Raw genomic sequence first — 27,327 nt, 5'->3', positions numbered from 1 at the left:
ATGAATCCGCCACAGGTATACATGTGTTCCCCATCCTGAACCCTCCTCCTTCCCCATACCATCCCTCTGGGTCATCCCAGTGCACCAGCCCCAAGCATCCAGTATCGTGCATCGAACCTGGACTGGCGACTCGTTTCATACATGATATTCTACATGTTTCAATGCCATTCTCCCAAATCTTCCCACCCTCTCCCTCTCCCACAGAGTCCATAAGACTGTTCTATACATCAGTGTCTCTTTTGCTGTCTCGTACACAGGGTTATTGTTACCATCTTTCTAAATTCCATATATATGTGTTATTATACTGTATTGGTGTTTTTCCTTCTGGCTTACTTCACTCTGTATAATAGGCTCCAGTTTCATCCACCTCATTAGAACTGATTCAAATGTTTTCTTTTTAATGGCTGAGTAATAAGTCTTTTAATTTCATGGCTTCAATCACCATCTGCAGTGTTTTTGGAGCCCAGAAAAATAAAGTCTGACACTGTCTCCACTGTTTCCTCATCTATTTCCCATGTAGTGATAGGACCTTATGCCATAATCTTCGTTTTCTGAATGTTGAGCTTTAAGCCAACTTTTTCACTCTCCACTTTCACTTTCACCAAGAGGCTTTTGAGTTCCTCTTCACTTTCTGCCATAAGGGTGGTGTTATCTGCATATCTGAGGCTATTGATATTTCTCCTGGCAATCTTGATTTCAACTATAGTATTTTTTTTTAATTTTATTTTATTTTTAAACTTTACAATATTGTATTAGTTTTGCCAAATTTAATAGAGGGCAAATTTACAAAAACCCATCAAATCCAAATATATAGCAATACAGTATTCCAATATTTTAAGACATAAATTGTTTCAGAAATGTTTACTACCTAGGACAATATTAGTGAACAGATTTTATATGTATTTACCTTGGAAAAATGGAATGATACTTTAACATCATCTTTCCCCAAGTGTATATCTGTCTAGTAAATATAAGAAAAATCCCATTCCCACATGCCTATATTATTCTTTATTATCAGGAAAATAAATTATAAGATATTCTATGTAACCCAAATTATTCTTAATGAATATCAGTTTATAATCTACATTTTCATTCTTTTTAATCTTTGAAGAAGCTAATACATATTTGAGAGGTTTCTATAAAATAAACTTGAAGTCTAGATAATTTAAAAAATTGATCAATTCTAAGCATCTTCTATAAGCCAGATGGATTCATTTTTCCATGTTTTTCAACTCTTATTATTCTTGGGGATCAAAGATAGAGGGGAGTAATCACATATAAATTTTAATGAATTATTAATATTAGGCTGAGTTTTATAAACTATTTCTTACTCTTTTTATGATTTTATTTACATATAATTTTGTTTAGTGATACATCACTTATTTTTAATATCTGTTACACTAAAATTATAACTAGAAAAATTCAGTTTCTATGTAGAGAGTTCAATATTTTTGTTGATTAAATATTAGTAATTATAATTACTTTACCATTCAGATTCTTTACCATCTGAGCCACTAAGGAAGCACAGTAATTATAAGGGATTATTATTTGACTTTATCTTTAATGAATTCATGTGAAGAATGTACTCTCAGTGTGTACCCTTGAAAACAAAAGAATGCTATTGGTAATTGATTCTTTTCCACAAAATTGCTAAGCAATATTCTGATTTTGGCTATCAATTTAAGTATTATGTCTAAATATGGTTAAATAAAGCAAACTTTTGAAATATGCAATATGCAATTCTCACATTACAAATGCATGAGAAGTTATGACTGGTTATTTTTTAAATCATATTGTTAACGGTTATACCTGTTAACCTGTAAATATTTGCAATAGCCTATATTTCATGCATCCACATAGTCAACTTATAGCCAACAGTTAAAATGATAAAGATAATTTAATTAATTTACCATAACCTAAAACTGACCAGATAATTAGTAAATGAGCTCGATAAAGAACAGAAATGGTATGGACCTAACAGAAGCAGAAGATATTAAGAAGAGATGGCAAGAATACACAGAAGAACTGTACAAAAAAGATCTTCACGACCCAGATAATCACAATGGTGTGATCACTGGCCTAGAGCCAGACATCCTGGAATGTGAAGTCAAGTGGGCCTTAGAAAGCATCACTAGGAACAAAGCTAGTGGAGGTGATGGAATTCCAGTTGAGCTATTTCTAGTCCTGAAAGATGATGCTGTGAAAGTGCTGCACTCAATATGCCAGCAAATTTGGAAAACTCAGCAGTGGCCACAGGACTGGAAAAGGTCCGTTTTCATTCCAATCCCAAAGAAAGGCAATGGCAAAGAATGCTCAAACTACTGCACAATTGCACTCATCTCACACTCTAGTAAAGTAATGCTCAAAATTCTCCAAGCCAGACTTCAGCAATATGTGAACTGTGAACTTCCTGATGGTCAAGCTGGTTTTAGAAAAGGCAGAGGAACCAGAGATCAAATTGCCAACATCTGCTGTATCATGGAAAAAGCAAGAGAGTTCCAGAAAAACATCTATTTCTGCTTTATTGACTATGCCAAAGCCTTTGACTGTGTGGATCACAATAAACTGTGGAAAATTCTTCAAGAAATGGGAATACCAGACCACCTGATCTGCCTCTTGAGAAATTTGTATGCAGGTTGGGAAGCAACAGTTAGAACTGGACATGGAACAACAGACTGGTTCCAAATAGGAAAAGGAGTACGTCAAGGCTGTATATTGTCACCCTGCTTATTTAACTTCTGTGCAGAGTACATCATGAGAAACGCTGGACTGGAAGAAGCACAAGCTGGAATTAAGATTGCCGAGAGAAATATCAATAACCTCAGATATGCAGATGACACCACCCTTATGGCAGAAAGTGAAGAGGAACTCAAAAGCCTCTTGATGAAAGTGAAAGTGGGGAGTGAAAAAGTTGGCTTAAAGCTCAACATTCAGAAAACAAAGATCATGGCATCCGGTCCCACCACTTCATGGGAAATAGATGGGGAAACAGTGGAAACAGTGTCAGACTTTATTTTTTGGGGCTCCAAAATCACTGCAGATGGTGATTGCAGCCATGAAATTAAAAGATGCTTACTCCTTGGTAGAAAAGTTGTGACCAACCTAGATAGCATATTCAAAAGCAGAGACATTACTTTGCCAACAAAGGTTCGTCTAGTCAAGGCCATGGTTTTTCCTGTGGTCATGTATGGATGTGAGAGTTGGACTGTGAAGAAGGCTGAGTGCCGAAGAATTGATGCTTTTGAACTGTGGTGTTGGAGAAGACTCTTGAGAGTCCCTTGGACTGCAAGGAGATGCACCCAGTCCATTCTGAAGGAGATCAGCCCTGGGATTTCTTTGGAGGGAATGATGCTGAAGCTGAAACTCCAGTACTTTGGCCACCTCATGCAAAGAATTGACTCCCTGGAAAAGACTCTGATGCTGGGAGGGATTAGGGGCAGGAGGAGAAGGGGAAGACAGAGGATGAGATGGCTGGATGGCATCACTGAGTCGATTGACGTGAGTCTGAATGAACTCTGGGAGTTGGTGATGGACAGGGAGGCCTGGTGTGCTGCGATTCATGGGGTCGCAAAGAATCAGACACGACTGAGCGACTGAACTGAACTGAAGAGATATGAAAGTTAACAGAACAGGCTCTTGAAACTATTTCTTTATGAGTTTAATTTGTGTAAGGTCAAACAGGTATTACCATATTCATTGAGACAAGGAGACCAAATAGCCTGGTACATATGTTTAAGTCACTATATCATAGAATCTAAAGGCTAGATCTTCTGAAAGACTAAAGTCTTCTGGAACCACAGAAATTAATAATAATTCAAAACAGTTTCTCTCTTTATCTTTTATCTCTATTTTCCTACAAATCAGCTTCATTATTCTGCTTTCTGTGAATTGCTGCTCTATGGTCCTTGGTCTCATGGCTGAACATGGCTGTGCCATCTGCCTTTACATATTATAAGCCAAACCTTGGTTCTCTCCCAGATTTCCAGGAGGCAAAATCTCTTATCTCCCTAGCTGGAGCTTCACGTACATACTGGTCCAATCAATAGTAACTTGTGGAAAGAGCTATAGGAACTTATAGACACAATAGTAACTTGTGTCTTATAGAAGAAAACACTCCCCTACTATAGATTTGGGGGATAGATAATAGAGGATCATTTGACTTGGGAAAGCCTTCCAAAAATTGTATCACAGTAATCTGTAAGTCTTATAATAACAATAAAACAAAAATAATAATCATTATAGTCAAAGTTTGTTGAGAGCCTTTTTAGATCAAGCCCTGCATTATTATATGAAACTATCACCTTGGTGGTGCTAGCAGTGAAGAACCCTCCTGCCAATTCAGGAGACATAAGTGATGTAGGTTCTATCCCTGGGTCAGGAAGATCCCCTGGAGGAGGGCATGGCAACCCACTCCAGTATTTTTGCCTGGAGAATCCCATGGACAGAGGCGCCTACAGTCCATTGGGTTGCAAAGAATCAGACAAGACTAAAGTGACTTAAGACACACACACACATACACATCACCTCAACCCATGTGGAGGTTCAGGTGTTTTCTCCATTTTAATGAAGAAAATATTGGAGCACTGAGCAGTACAATAATTTGCTAAAGGTCACATGAGGAGTTAGTAGTGACTGGGACCTAAATCCACAATTCCCTGACTCCAAAATCCATACAAAAGATGTCAATGGAATGATATCCACTGTGTAGTTTTAACAGAAAAAAAGCATATTTTAAAATGTTTTGTGAATTATTAGAATTTATATCTCTATTCATGCCTACACCTATGACCATATGTATATCTGTATCTCTCTGTTTCTGTAGCAATCTACCCATACAACATCCCCTTCCCTCTTTCTCTATAGCATATATATTTAAAAGTTAATACCAAATAATTCTGAGAACAAAATCATTTGTTATTTAAATTACATTTTTAATGAGTATACTACCCAAAGCAATTTATAGATTCAACGCAATCCCTATCAAGCTACCAACGGTATTCTTCACAGAGCTAGAACAAATAATTTCACAATTTGTATGGAAATACAAAAAACCTCGAATAGCCAAAGCTATCTTGAGAAAGAAGAATGGAACTGGAGGAATCAACCTACCTGACTTCAGGCTCTACTACAAAGCCACAGTTATCAAGACAGTATGGTACTGGCACAAAGACAGAAATATAGATCAATGGAATAAAATAGAAAGCCCAGAGATAAATCCACGCACATATGGACACCTTATCTTTGACAAAGGAGGCAAGAATATACAATAGATTAAAGACAATCTCTTTAACAAGTGGTGCTGGGAAATCTGGTCAACCACTTGTAAAAGAATGAAACTAGACCACTTTCTAACACCATACACAAAAATAAACTCAAAATGGATTAAAGATCTCAACGTAAGACCAGAAACTATAAAACTCCTAGAGGAGAACATAGGCAAAACACTCTCTGACATACATCACAGCAGGATCCTCTATGACCCACCTCCCAGAATATTGGAAATAAAATCAAAAATAAACAAATGGGACCTAATTAACCTTAAAAGCTTCTGCACATCAAAGGAAACTATTAGCAAGGTGAAAAGACAGCCTTCAGAATGGGAGAAAATAATAGCAAATGAAGCAACTGACAAACAACTAACCTCAAAAATATACAAGCAACTCCTACAGCTCAACTCCAGAAAAATAAATGACCCAATCAAAAAATGGGCCAAAGAACTAAATAGACATTTCTCCAAAGAAGACATACAGATGGCTAACAAACACATGAAAAGATGCTCAACATCACTCATTATCAGAGAAATGCAAATCCAAACCACTATGAGGTACCATTTCACACCAGTCAGAATGGCTGCGATCCAAAAGTCTACAAATAATAAATGCTGGAGAGGGTGTGGAGAAAAGGGAACCCTCTTACACTGTTGGTGGGAATGCAAACTAGTACAGCCACTATGGAGAACAGTGTGGAGATTCCTTAAAAAACTGGAAATAGAACTGCCTTATGATCCAGCAATCCCACTGCTGGGCATACACACTGAGGAAACCAGAAGGGAAAGAGACACGTGTACCCCAATGTTCATCGCAGCACTGTTTATAATAGCCAGGACATGGAAGCAACCTAGATGTCCATCAGCAGATGAATGGATAAGAAAGCTGTGGTACATATACACAATGGAGTATTACTCAGCCATTAAAAAGAATACATTTGAATCAGTTCTAATGAGGTGGATGAAACTGGAGCCTATTATACAGAGTGAAGTAAATCAGAAGGAAAAACATAAATACAGTATACTAATGCATATATATGGAATTTAGAAAGATGGTAACAATAACCCTGTGTACGAGACAGCAAAAGAGACACTGATGTTTAGAACAGTCTTATGGACTCTGTGGGAGAGGGAGAGGGTGGGAAGATTTGGGAGAATGGCATTGAAACATGTAAAATATCATGTAAGAAACGAGTTGCCAGTCCAGGTTCAATGCACGATACTGGATGCTTGGGGCTAGTGCACTGGGATGACCCAGAGGGATGGTATGGGGAGGGAGGAGGGAGGAGGATTCAGGATGGGGAACACATGTATGCCTGTGGCGGATTCATTTTGATATTTGGCAAAACTAATACAATTATGTAAAGTTTAAAAATAAAATAAAATTAAATTACATTTTTTCTGTCTGTATTTTTGTTCATGATGATATATTATTAATGATTATAAGATGATGATCTGTATTTGTTTTCTAAAGAGCAGGAAATGTTAAGCTCATTTTCTAATTTTGCTATGTCTCTAAAGAGTGACAGTTTTTCCTTAGGTGGCTTCTTTTCTGCTTTCTTCCGTGGCTCAACCAAAACTGTCCTGCTGTTTCTTTTTTCTAACTAAAATCCCCCAAATCAACATGGTGGCTAAGACACTTGCATTATTCTTTGTAAAAGTGTGGGTTTCTAAGAAGCAAGCTGTGAAATATCTGCAGAGTGACATTTATAGGCACCCTCCTGTTCAATAGAACATCCACATTTTATAGCTTTTAAATTATATGACAGTTTTTCCTCCTAGATCCCTGTTAAGAGTGCTTAATAAAGTTTACAACAATTTCTTTCCTTATTTACCAAACACTTATTAAACACCTATTAAAGTGGACGTGCTCAGTCACTCAGTCATATCCGACTCTGTGACTGCATGGACTGTAGCTGGTCAGGGTCCTCTGTTCATGGGATTCTCCTAGCAAGAATACTGGAGAGGGTTGCCATTTTCTACTTCAGGGGGATCTTTCCCACCCAGGGATCAAACCTACATCTTTGGCATCTCCTAAATCAGCAGGCAGATACTTTACCACTAGTGCCACCCTATTTATTAAAAAAAAAAAAAATCTTTTTATATGTTAGCTATTTGCCAGCACTAAGAAGCTCAGATTCCATTTAGAAATATCAGAGACATAAATTAGAGATAAATTATATAGACATCTTTGGCAGTTTTCTAAAGCACATTTTAGAGTCCCTTGGCTTTTATCTTTCTAATTTAATATGAAAAATAGTCAAGAAAAATAAATAAGACTTTTTTCTTAAAATAGTAAGTGAATACTTTCTTTGATTATTTAAGTAGTACATAATTTGTTTTAAAATATGAAAAGTCAAGAAGTATATAAAGATGAAATTAGATGATCGCCATTAATTCTATAATGTAGCAACTGTCTTTTAATATTTTAGCATGTATCATATATTTTGATAAAAAATATACCACAATACTGTGTTAAATATTTTATAAGTCAGTGAATAGTCCTGCATTAACACTTGTTTTATTACTCCACTATACTATTTTATAAATTATTTTTAAAATCTCCTGTTGCTAGTATTTTATTGCTTACATTTTTATATTATAAAAAACACTGATAAATATTTTGGTATAAACTAATTTGTATATTTTTCTGATTATTGTCTTGGAAAATTTCTGGGGAAATTTCACATGGCATGATCACTATTTAATACTTAATATAATATTTAATATGAAGTATTTAATGTACTTCATATATATTTTGCTAAATTGCTGTTCAGAAAGCTTGTAACACTTCTGCTCTGCTTATGAGGGAAATTCTATTTCACTTACTTTCTGACATAAAACTAGTCAACTGGATGAAATATCTGAAACAGTTATTTTCAGATATAGGACAATAGGGTGTTTGGATTGTGATTCCTGAGAAAAAGGAATCAAATAAGGTGAACCATATAATTATCCTGGATTTCTATCCAGGAGCAATTTTCAGAATATGATGGAAGGAGGAAGGGCCTACATATATCCAGAGTTGAAAAGATAGAGATTAAACTTTGATAAAAATAAGACAGCACTATGTGGAGACAATATATGAGATAAGAGAGCTAAACAAGGAAAGAACTCCGGATATCTGCACAGTGGATCACAATAAACTGTGGAAAATTCTGAAAGAGATGGGAATACCAGACCACCTGACCTGCCTCTTGAGAAACCTGTATGCAGGTCAGGAAGCAACGGTTAGAACTGGACATGGAACAACAGACTGGTTCCAAATAGGAAAAGGAGTAGGTCAAGGCTGTATATTGTCACCCTGTTTATTTAACTTATATGCAGAGTACATCATGACAAATGTTGGGCTAGAGGAAGCCCAAGCTGGAATCAAGATTTCCGGGAGAAATATCAATAACCTCAGATATGCAGATGACACCACCCTTATGGCAGAAAATGAAGAGGAACTAAAAAGCCTCTTGATTAAAGTGAAAGAGAAGAGTGAAAAAGTTGGCTTAAAGCTCAACATTCAGAAAACTAAGATTATGGCATCTGGTCCCAACACTTCATGGCAAATAGATGGGGAAACAGTGGCTGACTTTATTTTTCTGGGCTCCAAAATCATTGTAGATGGTGATTGCAGGCATGAAATTAAAAGACACTTGCTCTTGGTAGGAAAGTTATGATCTACCTAGACAGCATATTAAGAAAGCAGAGACATTACTTTGCCAACAAAGGTCCATCTAGTCAAGGCTATGGTTTTTCCAGTGGTCATGCTTTCAAGTTGTTGTGCTGGAGAATACTCCTGAGAGTCTCTTGGACAGAAAGGAAATCAAACCAATCAATCTTAAAGGAAATTAACCCTGAATATTCATTGGAAGGACTGATACTGAAGCTGAAACTCGAATGCTTTGGCCAATTGACACGAAGAGCTGACTCATTGGAAAAGACCCTGATGCTAGGAAAGATTGAGGGCAGGAGGAGAGGGGGCAACAGAGGATAAGATGGTTGGATGGGATCACTGACTCGATGGACATGAGTTTGGAAGGACAAAGAAACCTAGCGTACTGCAGTTCATGGGGTTGCAAAGAATCAGACAGTACTGAGCTACTGAAAAACAAGAAGAAGAACAACAAAAAAACAATGGTATAAAGGTGAGATTCCATGATGTAGCACAGAGAGTATCCTGTTGGGCAATTACAATTCCAAAAGAGCTCTAGATTGGACAATTTCTAGAGTTACACAGGGCTAGGAATCATTCATCTTCCCACCAACAAGAGTAGGGAGACCTGTTGACTGTATAAGGTATCTAAAGTGTCATATACCTTAGTGGTGTGGCTAAAGTAGTTCTAGAGTAAAGGCTTCTCTAGGGCTGCCTTCAAAAATTACAAAACATTCTCAAAATGATTAGACTGATCTACAAAAACAGCCCCTCTAGACAAAGTCCAACATTTTTAAAGAAGTACAACAAAATTCATCACTCAACAATGTACATACAAGTGACAGAGTCAAAATGTTCTGCATCCATTCCAAAATTACTAGACATGCAAAGAAACAGAAAATTGAGACTCATAATCAAGAGAAAATTAACTAATAGAAATAGACCCAAAATGATAAAATTAGCAGATGATCTTAAAGCTACTGTTATATATTTGAATGTGCACAATGAAGAAAAGTTATGACCAACCTAGATAGCATATTGAAAAACAGAGACATTACTCTGCCAACTAAAGTCCGTCTAGTCAAGGCAATGGTTTTTCCAGTGGTCATGTATGGATGTGAGAGTTGGACTGTGAAGAAGGCTGAGCGTCAAAGAATTGATGCTTTTGAACTGTGGTGTTGGAGAAGACTCTTGAGAGTCCCTTGGACTGCAAGGAGATCCACCCAGTCCATTCTGAAGGAGATCAGCCCTGGGATTTCTTTGGAAGGAATGATGCTAAAACTGAAACTCCAGTACTTTGGCCACCTCATGCGAAGAGTTGACTCATTGGAAAAGACTCTGATGCTGGGAGGGACTAGGGGCAGGAGAAGAAAGGGACGACAGAGGATGAGATGGCTGGATGGCATCACTGACTTGATGGACGTGAGCCTGAGTGAACTCTGGGAGTTGGTGAGGGACAGGGAGGCCTGGAGTGCTGCGATTCATGGGATCACAAAGAGTTGGACACGACTGAGTGACTGAACTGAACTGAATGATATAAAGACAAACATGAAACTAATGAGGAATAAATGAAAGATATAAACATGTTAGAATGCTAAAATTTTAAAAGTTCCAAATACAACTTCCAAATAAGAAAAGTTCAGTTCAGTCGCTCAGTCGTGTCCCACTCTTTGTGACCCCACGAACCACAGCACGCCAGGCCTCTCTGTCCATCACCAACTCCCGGAGTTCACTCAAACTGATGTCCTTTGAGTCGGTGAGGCCATCCAACCATCTCATTCTCTGTCATCCTCTTCTCAAGCCCTCAATCTTTCCCAGCATCAGGATCTTTTCAAATGAGTCAGCTCTTCGCATCAGATGGCCAAAGTATTGGAGTTTCAGCTTCAGCATCAGTCCTTTCAATGAACACCCAGGACTGATCTCCTTTAGGATGGACTGGTTGGATCTCCTTGCAGTCCAAGGGACTCTCAAGAATGTTCTCCATCACCACAGTTCAAAAGCATCAGTTCTTTGTTACTCAGCTTTGTTTATAGTTCAACTCTCACATCCATACATGACCACTGGAAAAACCATAGCTTTCACTAGATGGACCTTTGTCGGCAAAGTAATGTCCCTGCTTTTTAATATGCTGTCTAGGTTGGTCATAACGTTTCTTCCAAAAAGTAAGTGTCTTTTAATTTCATGGCTGCAATCACCATATGCAGTGATTTTGGAGCCCAGAAAAATAAAGTCTGTCACTGTTTCCACTGTTTCTCTATCTATTTCCCATGAAATGATGGAACCAGATGCCATGATCTTAGTTTTCTGAATGTTGAACTTTAAGCCAAGGTTTTCACTCTCCTCTTTTACTTTCATCAAGATACTCTTTAGTTCCTCTTCACTTTCTGCTATAAGGGTGGTGTCATCTGCATATCTGAGGTTATTGATATTTCTCCTGGCAATATATATATATGAGAAATGAAAATTTCACTGAATAGTAGTTATAGTAGAATAGACATTGCAGAAGAAACCATTAGTCAGCATAGATTTATAACAAAAGAAACTATTTAAACATAAGTACAAAAGAAAAAGGACTGAAAAATATTAAGAGGTTCAGTGACTTGCTGATTATCTATACTTGTATATGTGTATCTTTATGTTATCTATATGTTTATTTATACCATATCTATAATTAGAGTCCCAGAAGAAAGAAGCCTAAAGAGAGGAGAGACAGATATTTAAAAACAGCAATTAATGGCAGAATTTTTTAGATTTTGGTGAATATTCTAAACTGACTAACTCAAGAAACTCAGCAAACTCAAAGCAGGATAAAGAAAATCACACAATGATGTAAAAATCAAATCAAACAAAAATAATGAGTTTTTGACAAAGAAAATAAAAACAGCAAGTCACAAAAGACACATGGCATACAATAGAGTAAGGTTAAGACAAACCATACACTTCTTGTCAGAAACTATCTAACCCTGATGGCAATGGAAAAAACTTTTAGCATGCTGAAAGAAAAAGAGACATATCAATCTAGAAATTCAATGTACAGAAAAAATACTTTTGAAGAATAGGTGATAAGTAAACACTTTTTCAGGCAAAGAAAAACTGAGAGAACTCATCATCAGCATACAAGAAATAAAAGAAAGGTTTAAGGAAATCTTTCAGGAAGAAAATGGAACTAGAATCTACACAAAGAGCATAAAATCGGTGAATATGTAGGTAAATATAAGAAAATATTTCCCTCACTTTTAATATATTTAAAGAATAATGGAGTAGCTAAAACAAAGACAGTAACAGTGTTTTTTGAGAGGGTTATAAATAACATATGTAGTGAAAAATGTATGAGATCATAATCACAAAGGACAGGAGGGGGAAATGGTAGTATATTGGTATCAATCTCTTATTTCTGAAATTATATACTACTTTTAGGTAGCTGGCTATAATTTTAAGTCGAATATTGTAAAACCTCAAACAACGAGAGAGTCAGAGAGGAGAGAGCAAAATCAAGAAATTAAGATACAGAAGAAAAAAAAATTGCTAATAAGCAAATAGTACAGCTGAATTTGGGTCCTAAGACATCTATACTCAATGAGAAAGAATAAAGGACAAATGCAACTAATTGAAAACAAATAGCAAAATGATAGAATTAAATACAACTATATTGATAATTACATTCGCATAACATAATACTACAATTAGAAGGAAAAGACTATTAATCTGGATTGTCAAAAAAGGGCATTCCCACTTTATACTTTTTGAGAGAGATTTCACTTTAAAGAGAAAAAACATTAAAAAATAGAAGAGGGCACACCATGAAAACAATAAATATCAGATAAAGTAGAATTTAGAACAAGAAATTTTATTAAAAAAGGCTGTTTTATAATGACAAAGTCAATTTACAAGAGGATATAAAAATCCTACATGTGTTTTCACTTAATAATAAGGCTTCAAGATACATAAATTAACACTTGCAGAACTAAAAAGAAAAAAATAATCCACAACTCTACTTGAAGATACAATACTAACACCTCTCTCTCAGTAATTGATACTAAAAATAGATAAAATATTTAGAACATTGCAATCAAGAATAAAATTACATATTCTTTTTCAATGCACACAGAACATTCACCAAGATAGACCTTACACATCTCAATCATTTTAAAAATTGAAATTACAGAGTATATTCTTTATCAGTGGTGGTAAGTAGAAGTCAATAACAGAAAGATACCAGGAAAATCTTCAAGTTAATATACTTCTAAATAAGCCTCAGTCAAATAATAAATTACTAGGGAAATTAGAACATATGTTAAATTAAATTCTGTTGAACACATAAACTTGTCATAACTTGTAGGATACAGGTAAATCAGCGGTTAGATGGGAATTTATGGCTTTAGTGCTTTATTTAAAAAAAAAAAAAGGCGACTAAAATGAGTGTTGTAGGATTCTCCTTTAGGGTTGGTCCACCCTCATGCCTTGAGGGTATACTATCCTCTGTTCACCAAATAAAACTCTGAGGTGTAATAAGTTGTTATAAAAAAAAAAATCAGTGTTGTAGACTTTTAAAATCCAAATTGACTAAAGGAATAAATAATATAGATATGAATAGAATTCAAAAGAATAGAAAACTGTCAAAAATAGAGAAAAACAATATAAAGTCTGCTCTCGTTCCCAGAGTTGTCTGCAGAGTAATTCTCTTTTCCTGGTAAGGGAGAGGGAGACACCATGACAGACACTTAAGTCCTGCTTTTAAATAGAAAAGGAGAAGGCAGAGAGTTGATTGCCTTCAATTGAAAGCAATCCTTATGCTAAAGTGGCATATTTGAACCTGGCATATTCTGGCCTCTTCAGAGGGAAGCAGTAACACTAGAAACACTGTGAATTGATTATCTCCTTTATGCTCTTTATTAATTCAATTCTATTTTATTTTTTCATTAATTCTACTTTAGAGGTTTTGAAGACAGATGAAATATAATTGTGTTATGTTTTCTATTAAACAATCATCAAGCATTTATTAAATTCTTATGAATCTGGCAGGTCTGAGTGTGTGCTAAATTGCTTCAGTCATGTCCGACTCTTTGCAACCCCATGGACTGTTGCCTGCCAGACTTCTCTCTCCATGGGATTTCCCAGGCAAGAATACTGGAGTGGGTTGCCCTTTTCCTCCTGCAGGGGATCTAACCTAAGGATAGAACCTGTGTCTTATGTCTCCTGTGTTGGCAGGACGGTTCTTTACCAATAGGGACACCTGGGAAGCCTGAGGCAGGTTTAAAAACATCAAGTAAGAAGTGCACTAGATGTGTGCCTAGAGAGTTGGAAGACAAGGCCATATTTACCCTGCATATTTTTAAAAATACTGAGGAAATAAAAATTAGTTGATAGAATAAAGGAGGCCTAAAGTTTTTAGAAGAAGTGGGAGGAACATGATGAGATAATTATTTAAAGCTGCTGCTAAGTCACTTCAGTCATGTCCGACTCTGTGTGACCCCATAGACAGCAGCCCACCAGGCTCCCCCGTCCCTGGGATTCTCCAGGCAAGAACACTGGAGTGGGTTGCCATTTCTTTCTCCAATGCATGAAAGTGAAAAGTGAAACTGAAGTTGCTCAGTTGTGTCCGACTCCTAGTGACCCCAGGGACTGCAGCCTACTAGGCTCCTCCGTCCATGGGATTTTCCAGGCAAGAGTACTGGAGTGGGGTGCCATTGCCTTCTCCATAATTATTTAAAGCTACTTTTTGCAATTGTATGTCTATTATTATGTTTATTCATTCTTAAAATTGTTCAATTCAGTTCAGTCTCTCAGTTGTGTCCGAACTTTTGCGACCCCACCAATCGCAGCAAGCCAGGCCTCCCTGTCCATCACCAATTCCTGGAGTTCACTCAAACTCACATCCATCAAGTCGGTGATGCCATCCAGCCATCTCATCCTCTGTCGTCCCCTTCTCCTCCTGCCCCCAATCCCTCCCAGCATCAGAGTCTTTTTCAATGAGTCAACTCTTCGCATGAGGTGGCCAAAGTACTGGAGTTTCAGCTTTAGCATCATTCCTTCCAAAGAAATCCCAGGGCTGATCTCCTTCAGAATGGACTGGTTGATCTCCTTGCAGTCCAAGGGACTCTCAAGAGTCTTCTCCAACACCACAGGTTCAAAAGTATCAATTCTTTGGCGCTCAGCCTTCTTCACAGTCCAACTCTCACATCCATACATGACCACTGGAAAAACCATAGCCTTGACTAGACAGACCTTTGTTGGCAAAGTAATGTCTCTGCTTTTCAATATGCTATCTAGGTTGGTCATAACTTTCCTTCCAAGGAGTAAGCGTCTTTTAATTTCATGGCTGCAGTCACCATCTGCAGTGATTTTGGAGCCCAAAAAAATAAAGTCTGTCACTGTTTCCACTGTTTCCCCATCTATTTCCCATGAAGTGATGGGACCAGATGCCATGATCTTAGTTTTCTGAATGTGGAGCTTTAAGCCACTTTTTTCACTCTCCTCTTTCACTTTCATCAAGAGGCTTTTTAGTTCCTCTTCACTTTCTGCCATAAGGTAGGTGTCATCTGCATATCTGAGGTTATTGATATTTTTCCCGGCAATCTTGATTCCAGCTTGGGCTTCTTCCAGCCTCATAATGTACTCCACATATAAATTAAATAAGCAGGGTAACAGTATACAGCCTTGATGTCCTCCTTTTCCTATTTGGAACCAGTCTGTTGTTCCATGTCCAGTTCTAACTATTGCTTCCTGACCTGCATATAGGTTTCTCAAGAGGCAGGTCAGGTGGTCTGGTATTCCCATCTCTTGAAGAATTTCCCACAGTTTATTGTGATCCACACAATCAAAGGCTTTGGCATAGTCAATAAAGCAGAAATAGATGTTTTTCTGGACCTCTCTTGCTTTTTCCATGATCCAGCGGATGTTGGCAATTTTATCTCTGGTTCCTCTGCCTTTTCTAAAACCAGCTTGAACAGCTGGACGTTCATGGTTCACGTGCTGTTGAAGCCTGGCTTGGAGAATTTTGAGCATTACTTTACTAGTGTGTGAGATGAGTGCAATTGTGCGGTTGTTTGAGCAATCTTTGGCATTGCCTTTCTTTGGGATTGGAATGAAAACCGACCTTTTCCAGTCCTGTGCCACCGCTGAGTTTTCCAAATTTGCTGGCATATTGAGTGCAGCACTTTCATAGCATCGTCTTTCAGGATTTGGAATAGCTCCACTGGAATTCTATCACCTCCACTAGCTTTGTTCCTAGTGATGCTTTCTATGGTCCGTATGTTGTTAATTTCTTGTTGCCCAAGGTGATCAAACACCACATTTTCAGCGTCAGCCTAGGATTTTTTTTTTTTTTAATGGACTTTTTCCTATTTAATCTATTCTGGAAAAAAAAAAAAAAAACTGTCCAGAGGATATATGTTTATCTCTCCTCATTTTTTCCTCTCTGTTTTTGTTTTTGTTTTGTTTTTTTCTCATTTTGTATATCTGGTCACCATAGGAAAGACAGCAATCACTCACTTCAGGGAAAGTCTATTTTAAGTACTAGCTACTGGGGGTTAGACTGGGGTTAGAGACTTTAATCCTTCATCTCCTCCTTTCCTCTAACAATGCTAGCTGGCAGGCAGTCAGCAGGAAAGTAGAAGAGGAGCTTTCAGAAAGAAAACATTTCCTGTAGAAAGTAGTGAGTGGCCCATTGTGATGTTGAACAAAAGTATTTCTCCTGGAATTGTTTTTCTAGGAAACGCGTTATGCCACTTAGACTTTATTCAGTAAATATATAAATAGAAGAAGAAAAGAAAGAAGAGATAAAAAAGAAAGGAGACAAACTTTTCTTTGACTCTCATAATTAATTTGTTCTTGTTGACTACTGCTTTTGTTGATATTTCATAATTTGAAACCAAGGTACTTAGCGTTAATTTAATAAGTGATTTTTATAGCTACTGTGTTTATTTTGGACATGCTCATCTACTATTAATACTTTAAGATATTAAGTGAGAGGAATGGAATGTTTCTAAAGACTAAGAAACCTCACATTTTACCTCAGCGTCACCCTAGAAGAGAAAGTTGTTTCCCCCTGAACAACTGTTAAATTTTTTTTTTTTTCATTTAGCTAATATTTGCCAAGTTCCTATATCACAGTTGACAATCTGCCTGCAACACAGCGAATCCCGGGTCAGTCCCTGTGTCAGGAAGACCTCTGGAGAAGGGAATGGCAATCCACTCCAGTATTCTTGCCTGGGAAACCCTTGGACAGAGGAGCCTGGTGGGCTACAGTCCATGGAGCCACAAAGAGTCAGACACGACTGAGCAACACACACACACACACACACACACACACACACACATACACACACACAGCACAGGTGGCATTAATTGCTTTTTTTTTTTTTTTCCTTCTTTTTTTGAGGTTAGAGTGAAGAGGCTGAAGACTGGAAGTTATTTTTATCTCAGCATAAATGGGCTGTACTTTTTAATATTATTGGAGCTGTTTTAGGTTTCTCTTTGTCAAGGAGATGAAGCTTCTGTTTTCTGGACTGGTCATTGCACTGCATTTTGAGGAAATAATATTATGTCCAAACTAAAGCTACTATTTAAGCATTTTCATTACATTTTAAAAAGATGACAGAGATAAATCATTCTGTCACGTTGGTGTTTCTATTTATACCAAGGGTTTTAGCTATAGATGTTTTTTCTAGCTTTATTGTAGATTTTTAACATGCCCTAAAATTCTCAAATTGATTAATTCACTGTTCTATGCAGTATCAGACAGTTTGCATGCATATTCTTTTGCTTTAATGCTTTTCTTTAGGTTCCTCTTGAGAGAGTTTTGCCAGAGATTGTGGAATAATAGGTTATATGTAGATTAGTTAAATGTGTGTGTGTGTGTATACCCTTCATTTTTAGTTCCATGATAATAATATTAAACATACAGTTAAACTTTTCTTAAATGTTTTCCCTTTTTCAGATAATATTTAGATGGCTGTCACAGCTAATCTTCCTACTATATGTAGAATCCTGTGGATGAGGGGAGAGTGTGCTAACAAGGGTATATAATTTAAAAACTTTCTCGCATTTAAGCCAGGATTTCATGGGATCCTCACAAAAAGTACATAAATCGTGGTACACTGTGATTACAAGCTTATATTTAGTATTTTGTTACTAGCTCTTCCACAGTCTGAAATAGTGTTGTTCCCAGCAGCAAATTAAACTGCTTTGTAATATCACTCCTACCTGACTTTCAGCTTGGCATCTTCATATGTCTGTTATTTTTATATGAGTCATTGTATGTCTTAATTACATGAAGCAACTTATAAACCATAAGTAGCTGTTAAGCAACCTGTTGTGTGTGTGTGTGTATTAGCATATAATTTATATAGTTCCTTGGCTTCTTTGTTTAATAACACTATAGTGGAAAGATCATTAAAATGATAATATTCTCCTTCCTATTAATTATAGCTTATCTTGTTTCCTTGTTAATGGATGCTTCTTACTACTGAAGGAGATAGTTACTTTCTTTGTTCTCAATCAGTATTAATTCTCTTAAGAGTCTGTATGCAATTGTATGAAATAAAATGATAGAGAAATAAACATTTAGTTATAGTAGTATTAAAAGAATACTTTTGTCCACCAGTCAATCCTAATACAAAACACTGCTGCCGCTGCTGCTAAGTCGCTTCAGTCGTGTCCAACTCTGTGCGACTGCATGGACTGCAGCCTACCAGGCTTCTCAGTCCCTGGGATTCTCCAGGCAAGAACACTGGAGTGGGTTGCCATTTCCTTCTCCAATGCATGAAAGTGAAAAGTAAAAGTGAAGTCGCTCAGTCGTGTCCGACTTTTAGCGACCCCATGGACTGCAGCCCACCAGGCTCCTCCGTCCATGGGATTGTCCAGGCAAGAGTACTGGAGTAGGGTGCCACTGCCTTCTCTGTACAAAACACTGAGTAGGCCTTAATTTTCTTGACCGACATTATTTTATGTCACATATATAGAGAGGCACATATGTATATATTGTGTATTCAGCTATTTAGAATTACAGTTTCAAGTATATTGGGGGATATCAGAGAAGCCTGATTTAAATGAATTGCATGTTACTGGACAGTTAAGACTATGAGAATGAAAAATTATGATGATAAAGAGTGACATTATTGATTGGGCTCCTCCAATGGGTTAGCAAGTAAAGAAGCTGCCTGCGATGTAGGAGATACAGGAGATACAGTTTCAGTTCCTGGGTCAGGAAGATCCTCTGAAGGAGGAAATGGCAACCCACTCCAGTATTCTTGCCTGAAAAAGAATCTCATGGACAGAGGAGCCTGGTGGGCTAGAGTTCAAAGGGCCACAGACTTGGACGGGACTAAGCGACTAAGCGTGCACGCATGACAAGGGGCAGTGGACATATGTGAGCAGGGAAGTGGGATGGCTGTGTTTCAGGAAGATCGTGGCGGATATAGAAAGGGTGGATGGGAGGAGAGGAAGAATTCATTTGTAGGGAGTACCTATCTTGGCAAGACATGACAATGGCCTCACTTAAAGGAAATAGAAAGTTAAGGAGGTGGATTTCAGTGTTATTGATAGAACTTAGTGACTATTTGGGGGATGGGAGAGGTAAGTAGTAAGGATAAACCCTAAAGTTTCATCTAGGGCAACTGGGTGGATGGTAATACCCAAATCCAGAAAAGATGGGGTAAAATATGTTAGACCAGCACACCCCAACATTAGGAAATCTTGTTTATCATTACCCATTGTTCTCCTATAGAAGGTACTCTTCCCCACCCCCTCCCTCTGCTTACCTAGCTATCTTGCTCCTAGAACTCAAAAATATGAGCGTCAGAATCACCCCAGGAATTCTTGGCTGCAACCAACCAACAATATGTGATAAATAAGGGTTGTATTTTATGCAGATGAGTTTTCTGGTGATAAGAGTTGTCTCCGCTGGTTTTCTTCCTGGTAGGAAGACACTTTTACAAATGAAAAATTTCCTGTATAAATGTAAGTTTCCCTTACAAAAGGGGGAATGTATACTCTTATTTTTAGAGAGTAAGGGGGAAGTAAAGAGCTTTTCTTGAGTCTGCTCATTCTCAGGTGTCTTTTGTTCAAAATAATCCATATTTTAGAGAGCATATTTGAGGGAACATATTCTTATACCTTGCAAGCACATCTACCTAGTTCTTGGAACTATAATCTCAAAAATCCACCCTGCTTGCTGAGCCTGGAATTTCCTTCCTATGATAGTTTGCAGGATTGCAATTTTGAGAGGTTCTAATCCTTTTCTCTCTAACCTTTGCTCTCCATGGATACCTATGCTTTTGACCAAGTTGTTGTTCTACTTGTGTTATACAATTTACTGAGAAAATAAGTAACATCTCTGTGTAATTATTCCAAATATTGCAACACTTTACATACACAGTACCATGTTCCATAGCATATAATGTCAACATTTATTACTTTGAATAACTTCTTTGTAATTTTTCTTTCAAATGTTCATATATATCTTCCCTGGAAAATCAGGACTAAATAATCACTTCAGTAACTACACACAAAAAATTTAACCTGTAACATTGGTTTCTTCCAAATCTGTAGTTCCAGGTAGAACCTTCAAAATGAGTGACAGAGAATAGCTTAACATTTTCTTTCGCTCACTCTCTCTTGGAGCATTTTAGAATACAATGCTGGACATACAGATAAGTGACATGGTTGGAAGTGTTAGTTTTTTATTATGTCACCTAAGTTGTTTTTAAAAATGTACACAGTAGTTTTTATAGCAAAGTTTCTATACATATAGAGCAGTGTTCCCCAACATTTTTGGCACCAAGGACTGATTTTGCATAGGACAATTCTTCCATGAATGGGGAGGGGGAATGTGAGCAATGGGGAGCACTTGTAAACACAGATGAAGTTTTGTTTGTGGTCACCACCCACCTTCTGCTGCGCGGCCCAGTAATTAACAGGGACTGGGGACGCCTGATATAGAGGACACATTCATTCCAGTAAATTTCTCTCAAAGATTCTGAAAATTTTGATAGTTTTAATAATTATATTAGTTTCTTTCTCACCATTCAGTGCACCTATTTTAACGTCAGTCATGCCTTTTGTTTTTGATGCATACGAGTGTGTTTTAAACTAATGTATGCACTTTTTTTTCCTCTTTCATTTACTTCTTTTATCTTTGATTCTTTGTTTTTTTCCAGAAATTTTCCTAAGTGTCCTCATCTCTTTTATCCTTCTAGTTCTTAATTATTTGCTCTTGCAGACAAACCTACCTACTCTCTCCTCCCATCTCTTTACATTTTTGAAATTTAATTTGTCATTTTTCCCTCTTAGATATTTTCCATTATCTTCTTTGCTAATCTCTGCCCTTCTTTTCTTTGAGGTCCTTTATTTCACCCTTTTTGATGATAGTAATTTGTTCATCTTTACAATACTTGTTGAAGGCATAGTATGTGCTAGGAACTGTGACAGGTGCTAGGAATGTAGTGATGAACACAAAAAGGTTCTCTGACATAACACCTTTTAAGGACAGAAATAATTAAGCTGTACATACAATACAATGTGATAAGAGCCATGGTGGAATGAAAAGTTTTGAGCTGTTATGGGGGATCTGGAAGCACACAGAAGAGACCTCAACCAGAATTGGGTTGAAGAATTCCTGCATGTGGATTAGTTAGGCAAAGAAGAGGTGATGAAGGCAGAATTTTTCTAGGCAGAGAAGGCCCAGGAGAGAGAGACAGTGGATGTACTCAGGGCCCTTTATTAGTATTGAAACTCTTTCAGTGTAACTGGATGTGTATTTGTGTTACTTTCTGTACAGCTGCAAAAGCTTTGGAGGTTTCTGTTTATTTTTATGTTTTACCTCTGCTAAAAAAATAAGAGTTCTCTGTTCTACTTTCATAACAACTTCCTGCATGCCATAATTCAGCTGGTAGATAATTGGTACTTTATACCTGTTGTTGACTAATTCTAGGTGCCTGGGGCAGGTATGTTTCACATTTTCATTTTTCCCATAATGAATGAGGATTGATATATGTATTTCTCTTCTTATGGGGAAGTCAGAATGTGATGATTTTAGTGTTTTATTGTCAAATATTCAATTTCAGGTCACTTTTGGTGAAGTATGAGCTTGGTGTGTGTGTTACACTATGCAATTGTACTAGGCAAAGGACTGCTTTATTTTAGAACAAACCACAACCTGGATTTTAAATCTGACGTTTATGACATGTTGATAAAATGGGCCTTAGATAGTAAATGGTCAGCTCATTTTACAGATGGAGAAACTGAGACCTGGAGAGGTTAATGAAGGAAAGAACTAACTGTGATGAGGACTTGGGTGTGTGTGATGTTTGTTTTTATTCTGAAACTTTTGAGAATAACTATTCTACTTATTTACCGTTTATGTTTTTTATATAATTTATATAATCATTTTTCATTACTAAGCTGGAAAACATGATGGATAGATTATTTTTACATTGAAAATTAAAAAAAAAACTAGGAGATGTTTGAGCCTGAGATTTTTTTTAAACTAATCTGACCAAGATGAAAAATCAAGGAATTCTAAAGGAAGGAAATACAGATTGTTTTTTACTCTAGATGTCTTATGGGAGACAGAGATGAAATAAATTGACTTATTTTTGTCATCTACTTCCTCTCTTGTAAACAAATAAAGATAAATCTCCGGTGTGTTGCTCATCTTGGCTAGGGATGGGTGTTTTGTTTGAGGCAGAACAGTTGAACCTAATACTATGTTTTTGTTGAAAAGGCAATGTAAATATCAGTATCCTTCTTTTACCAGTGAGGACCTTGAGGCACTGTAAGATTGGATGGACTCATTTCTTTAAGGTTTCTCCGTTAATAAGTAACAGCTGATGTCAGAACACAGTGACATCAGAGCTGTGGTTCTGCATTCTTTCTGTTCAGAAGGAGGGGGACAAGAGAAGGGTGAAGGGAGGGAAGGAACAGGGTGTACGAGGAAAAGGAAGAAGAGGAAACGAAGGAGGAGGAAAAATGTTGCTTGTTGTGTTTATTATCCACCATTTGCAATGTTTAGCACAGCCATACATTACTGCTTTCAGTTTTATAATTATTTCCTGAAATTGATATTTTGCATTTTCCCCATTTTACAGTTGAGGAAACTGACTTCAAGGAAGCTATATTCCTCGTTATAGTTGCACAGCTAGAACTAGAGCTACTCCAAAGCCTACGCATAACTAATTCCCATGGTGTTCCTTATTTTCCCATATTTTTTTAATGGACATTGCAAAATTCACATTAAATTTTACTTTATTTCTATAAAATAAGCAGATTGGGAACACTAAAAAACAAACAAAACTCTGGCTCTCCTCCATGCCACGGTGGTAGTACAGACACTCTTTTGGCAGGAAGTATTGATAAGTTTCGGGACTAAAGCGAAAGTAGGGAATTAAAAGTTAACACCAAAGTTGAAACAAAGCCACGTTTTGTGAAGCACACACTAATAGCAGTCCATTGGATCAAAGGATATGATCTCACTTCACAGTAAAACAGGTCTTGCAAGCCCAGGTAACTCAGGAAGCAGAATGGTAATTATTCACAGAAGAAAGCAGGTAGTATACTGTTACATTACTACAGGGGAAAGTCAGAAGGTCACCAGGCTTGCAGGGTAACTGACACAGCTGAAACTGCTTGGCCCCCTTTAAACAGAAGTAGTAAAATGGGAGAGAATGAAGCAAGTTTACCTAATACTGCTTTGCAAGGTAAGTGCCAACAGCCTCTGAAATGGTTGCAATCAGATGTGTAAGTGGTGTCCATTACAGAGTGTGTGTGTGTGTGTGTATGTGTGGTGTGTGTGCATGCACCTCTGCTGCGTTTCAAGGTGTGCTTTGAGGGTGGTGAAAGAAGTGGGGATTGTTTCTGAAGAAGCAGCTGTCTCGTCCGTTTTTCTCAACTACTCAACCTACGCAGAAACACAAATTTGGTGGAGCAGGGAAAACCGTATCTTACTTGAGCTATAATGCTGGAGAATGGTACAACCTACTTCCAGTCCATTTTCATGTGAAACTTTTCCCAGTATTGACAGAACATTGATTTTTGTCCTTGCCTGTGAGATTTTTATTTGTAATCAAATTTTACCATCTCTGGGACTTACCAGCCAAGTGTCCTTGTAATTAATATTACCACTTTTTTAAGGTAAAAAACAAGTCTCAGAGGGCAGTGTCTGGTTGGGGAGAGTGGTTTTAGAAGTCTTACTTTATCAGATACCTTTGTCCTTTAAAGGGACTGGCTTTATTGACATTGGCTTGACCAGGCTACTGTGGCTAGGCTTGTTGATAGAAACAAATACAAGTTGCCTCACACTTTCTACTTTTTTGAGTGAGAACGTTTCTTTAAAAAAAAAAAGTGCAGAAGGCATATTTGTTGCCATGATTTCTAGTCGTCTACTCTCTTGTTAATTATTTACCACCTTTACTAGTGACATTTTGATCAAGGTCTTTTTAAAGAAGTCTCCTTGATGATGACATTTTTATTTCCTTAAATATGTTCTTCTGAAGCTTACCAGCAAGAGAATACTCAAACCACTGTTTTCCTTTATGTGTACGTAACCAAAAACATAATTATATCTGTGAAATGTAAAACATCTGAGGATAACAAGACCATCATAGACATGCTTGGTCATAAACATGTATCATCCATTTTTATAGAGGTAAATAATCTTCCAGAATACCTGTTTTTTTTTTTTTTTTCTTCTGTATTTTCATTAATCCTTTCTCTACTTACTTTGCTTAAAAATCCCAGAATTGTATTTCTATTTCTGTGTATTTCCTAAAAAAAAAAAAAAAATTGAAACACTGTGTAAAATGCTATTAAAAAGTACCTTTAATGTAGAGTAATTTTAAAAGTTATTTAATGCTTTCTATTGAAGAAAAGCAGCAAGGTAAAAGAATCATTTAGTATAAGCCTATGAAATAATTTGTGTTTTATGGATAAAATATATGTGATTATAACATATGCCTTAACTGTTTCTGTAATGTTTTTCCATGGGAAAGTATATAGGAAGCATCTAGGTTGTTAGAGTTGTTCGTATAATAATAATTTTGTGTCAGATGTGTAGGACTGTTTGGGAACCCCCAGAATAGCCCATCTTAGCCTGTCTTGTACATCATCTGTGTCTGTGTTCAGGATTGAAATAAACTGAGGAGTACCCTGGCAGCTTTCCTGTCCCCTCATCATCCCTCTTTGTGTCAGGATCAGGATAATATTTGCTTCTTATTTTAGAGTCCCAGAATGTACATAGATTGTCTGTTGTTTTGTGGGGTTTTTTGCCTCTTTTTCCCTCACCCTTTTATATCTGTTATGAGTCTGGTAATACATTCCATTTGGGAAGGGTGAATTTCTCTTCCTCCTATATATTGATTTTTCCAATTATTTTCAAAATCAATTATTAGCACAAATCAGAAGAGCATGCATAAAATTTAAAATAAGAGCTATGGTAAATAATTTGAATGTCATGGTTTGAGTTAGAAAACAGTGTGCCTTGATTCATAAAGCTTCTGTAGCTGGGGAATACTTGTGAGATCAATTCTATCCTGGGGTATTTTCCTTTGTGCACTCTGCTTAAATTTTTCAATAAGGAATGTGTTCTCCTCTGATCTTATCTGAGTTGAAATGCATCCTTGATAGGTCTACAAATAGTTCAGATTTCTCTTCTTGGAGTGTTGAAATGCTTCCATTCCAGACATATTTGCCTTAAGATTATTCAGTGAACCTATTAATCAGTGAGAATTAATGAGAAACAAGATGCTTCAGTTAGTTTGAAATTACTTCTGGATCTTGTTTTAATTATAAAGGAAAACACAGTAGGAGTTATTTTTTACCTTTATTTGTGTGTGTAAAGGTAAGAGATTTTGCTAAGGTTGTCTAATATCTTATAAAACAAACCAAGATATATCCAGGAGTCTTCACTTATGGATTGCTCTAACAGCATTCTATTTTCTGTGCAATCAGTTTAGTTCAGTTCAGTCACTCAGTGATGTCCAACCCTTTGCGACCCCATGAATCGCAGCACGCCAGGCCTCCCTGTCCATCACCAACTCCCAGAGTCCACCCAAACTCATGTCCATCGAGTCGGTGATGCCATCTAGCCATCTCATCCTCTGGCATCCCCTTCTCCTCCTGCCCCATAATCAGTCTTATATCTGAGCTTGAGTTTTAAAATTACCAAAGTAAATGAAAAATGCATTTTGAAATGTTGTTTAATTTTTCTTTTGACTTAATAGCATTTATAAAGATTCTGAAGTTCTCTAAAATAATACTGCTTATAATCAGCTCTGCTCACAAATAAGTATTCTCTAACAGAAATGACTATATTCGGATGTTTTGTACATTTAGCCTATAGATGATTTAAGTGTTTTGGCTATGAAGATAATAAGTACTTAATAAACGATAGATTATCATTAGAACTCCATCACGTGTTTTGAATAATGGTTTTCTAAGGCCCCTGTATGTATCTAGATTATCTAGACTCACTGGGCCATCTCTAGTCACACCTTGAAGGGCTAGCCATAGACATTGTCAAGGATTATTCATTTTAGCACCATATCCTGTAGGCCTCTGACCATTATTATACCCAAGTTGCTGGTAGATTATGCCCTGATTAAGAGCCCATAAGCTATCAACATTTAATGTTTCCAATGATATTGGGAACCTATCTTTTCCTGAATGACAGTGAAATCCTTCCAAAGTTATCTTTGGCTTAATGTGAACAGATTTCAATTATCTTTTCTAACCTAAGAAGCAATCTCTCCCTTTTAGCCTCAGTGAGAAAGTTAACAGACAATTGTGTAAAACCTTCATACATGAAGGTCCATAATATTCTCTGGATTCGTTAAATAGAATTATCTTGGGTAGAAGAGAATACTAAAAAATGTTTTCTAATTTTTGAAAATATAAATAAAATGTACAAATAATATGGCATCAGGAATAGGGATGAGTGCTTTTTTTTCATCGTTATTTGCTAAGGAAAGGAAGGAGGATTTCCTTACATAATATCTGTAAGCACATGTACCACTGAGTGGCATATTGTCAGTCTGTGACAGTAGTGAATGGCCATGGCTGAGGTGACAGGATGGTGGCAAGTCCGGTCTTGGCAGGGAGTTATCTGGAAATTGACTTAGGATAAGGTTTCTTGCAATGTAGGAGACCCAGGTTCAATCCCTGGGTCTGGAAGATCCTGGGGAGATGGGGATGGCTACCAACTCCAGTATTCTTGGCTGGAGAATTCCATAGACAGAAGATCCTGGAGGGCTACAGTCCATGAGGTTCTCAAAGAGTCAGACACAACTAAGCTACTAACACGCACACATACAAGATTTCTCCAAAGGGTATCCTTGAGCATGTAAGGGACCCTAGCCTAGTCTCTCTCAGGAAGTAGAGGTATTTTCTGCTTCTCCCAGACTTCTCATTAACAGGTAAGGCAGAC

General features: G+C 37.0%; 1 protein-coding gene across 3 annotated transcripts in view; it reads left to right on the top strand.

Moving 5' to 3' along the window:
- NAALADL2 (N-acetylated alpha-linked acidic dipeptidase like 2) overlaps positions 1-27,327 on the top strand; it is a 1,546,902-nt gene that overhangs the window by 405,297 nt on the left and 1,114,278 nt on the right. The window contains exon 1 of one of the 3 annotated variants that reach the window (XM_027540650.1): positions 19,159-23,605. The exons of the other annotated variants lie outside the window; for them this stretch is intronic. Within the exon in view, the coding sequence (XP_027396451.1) occupies positions 23,563-23,605 (43 nt within the window). The 5' untranslated portion in view covers positions 19,159-23,562. Of the gene's footprint in view, positions 1-19,158; positions 23,606-27,327 lie in introns of those variants that run through there. 3 annotated transcript variants of the gene reach the window in all.

Source organism: Bos indicus x Bos taurus, chromosome 1 (assembly GCF_003369695.1).
Source record: "Bos indicus x Bos taurus breed Angus x Brahman F1 hybrid chromosome 1, Bos_hybrid_MaternalHap_v2.0, whole genome shotgun sequence".
Lineage (NCBI taxonomy): Eukaryota > Metazoa > Chordata > Mammalia > Artiodactyla > Bovidae > Bos > Bos indicus x Bos taurus.
Note: the sequence above shows the minus strand (reverse complement) of the source record. Positions and strands in the feature narration are given on the sequence as shown.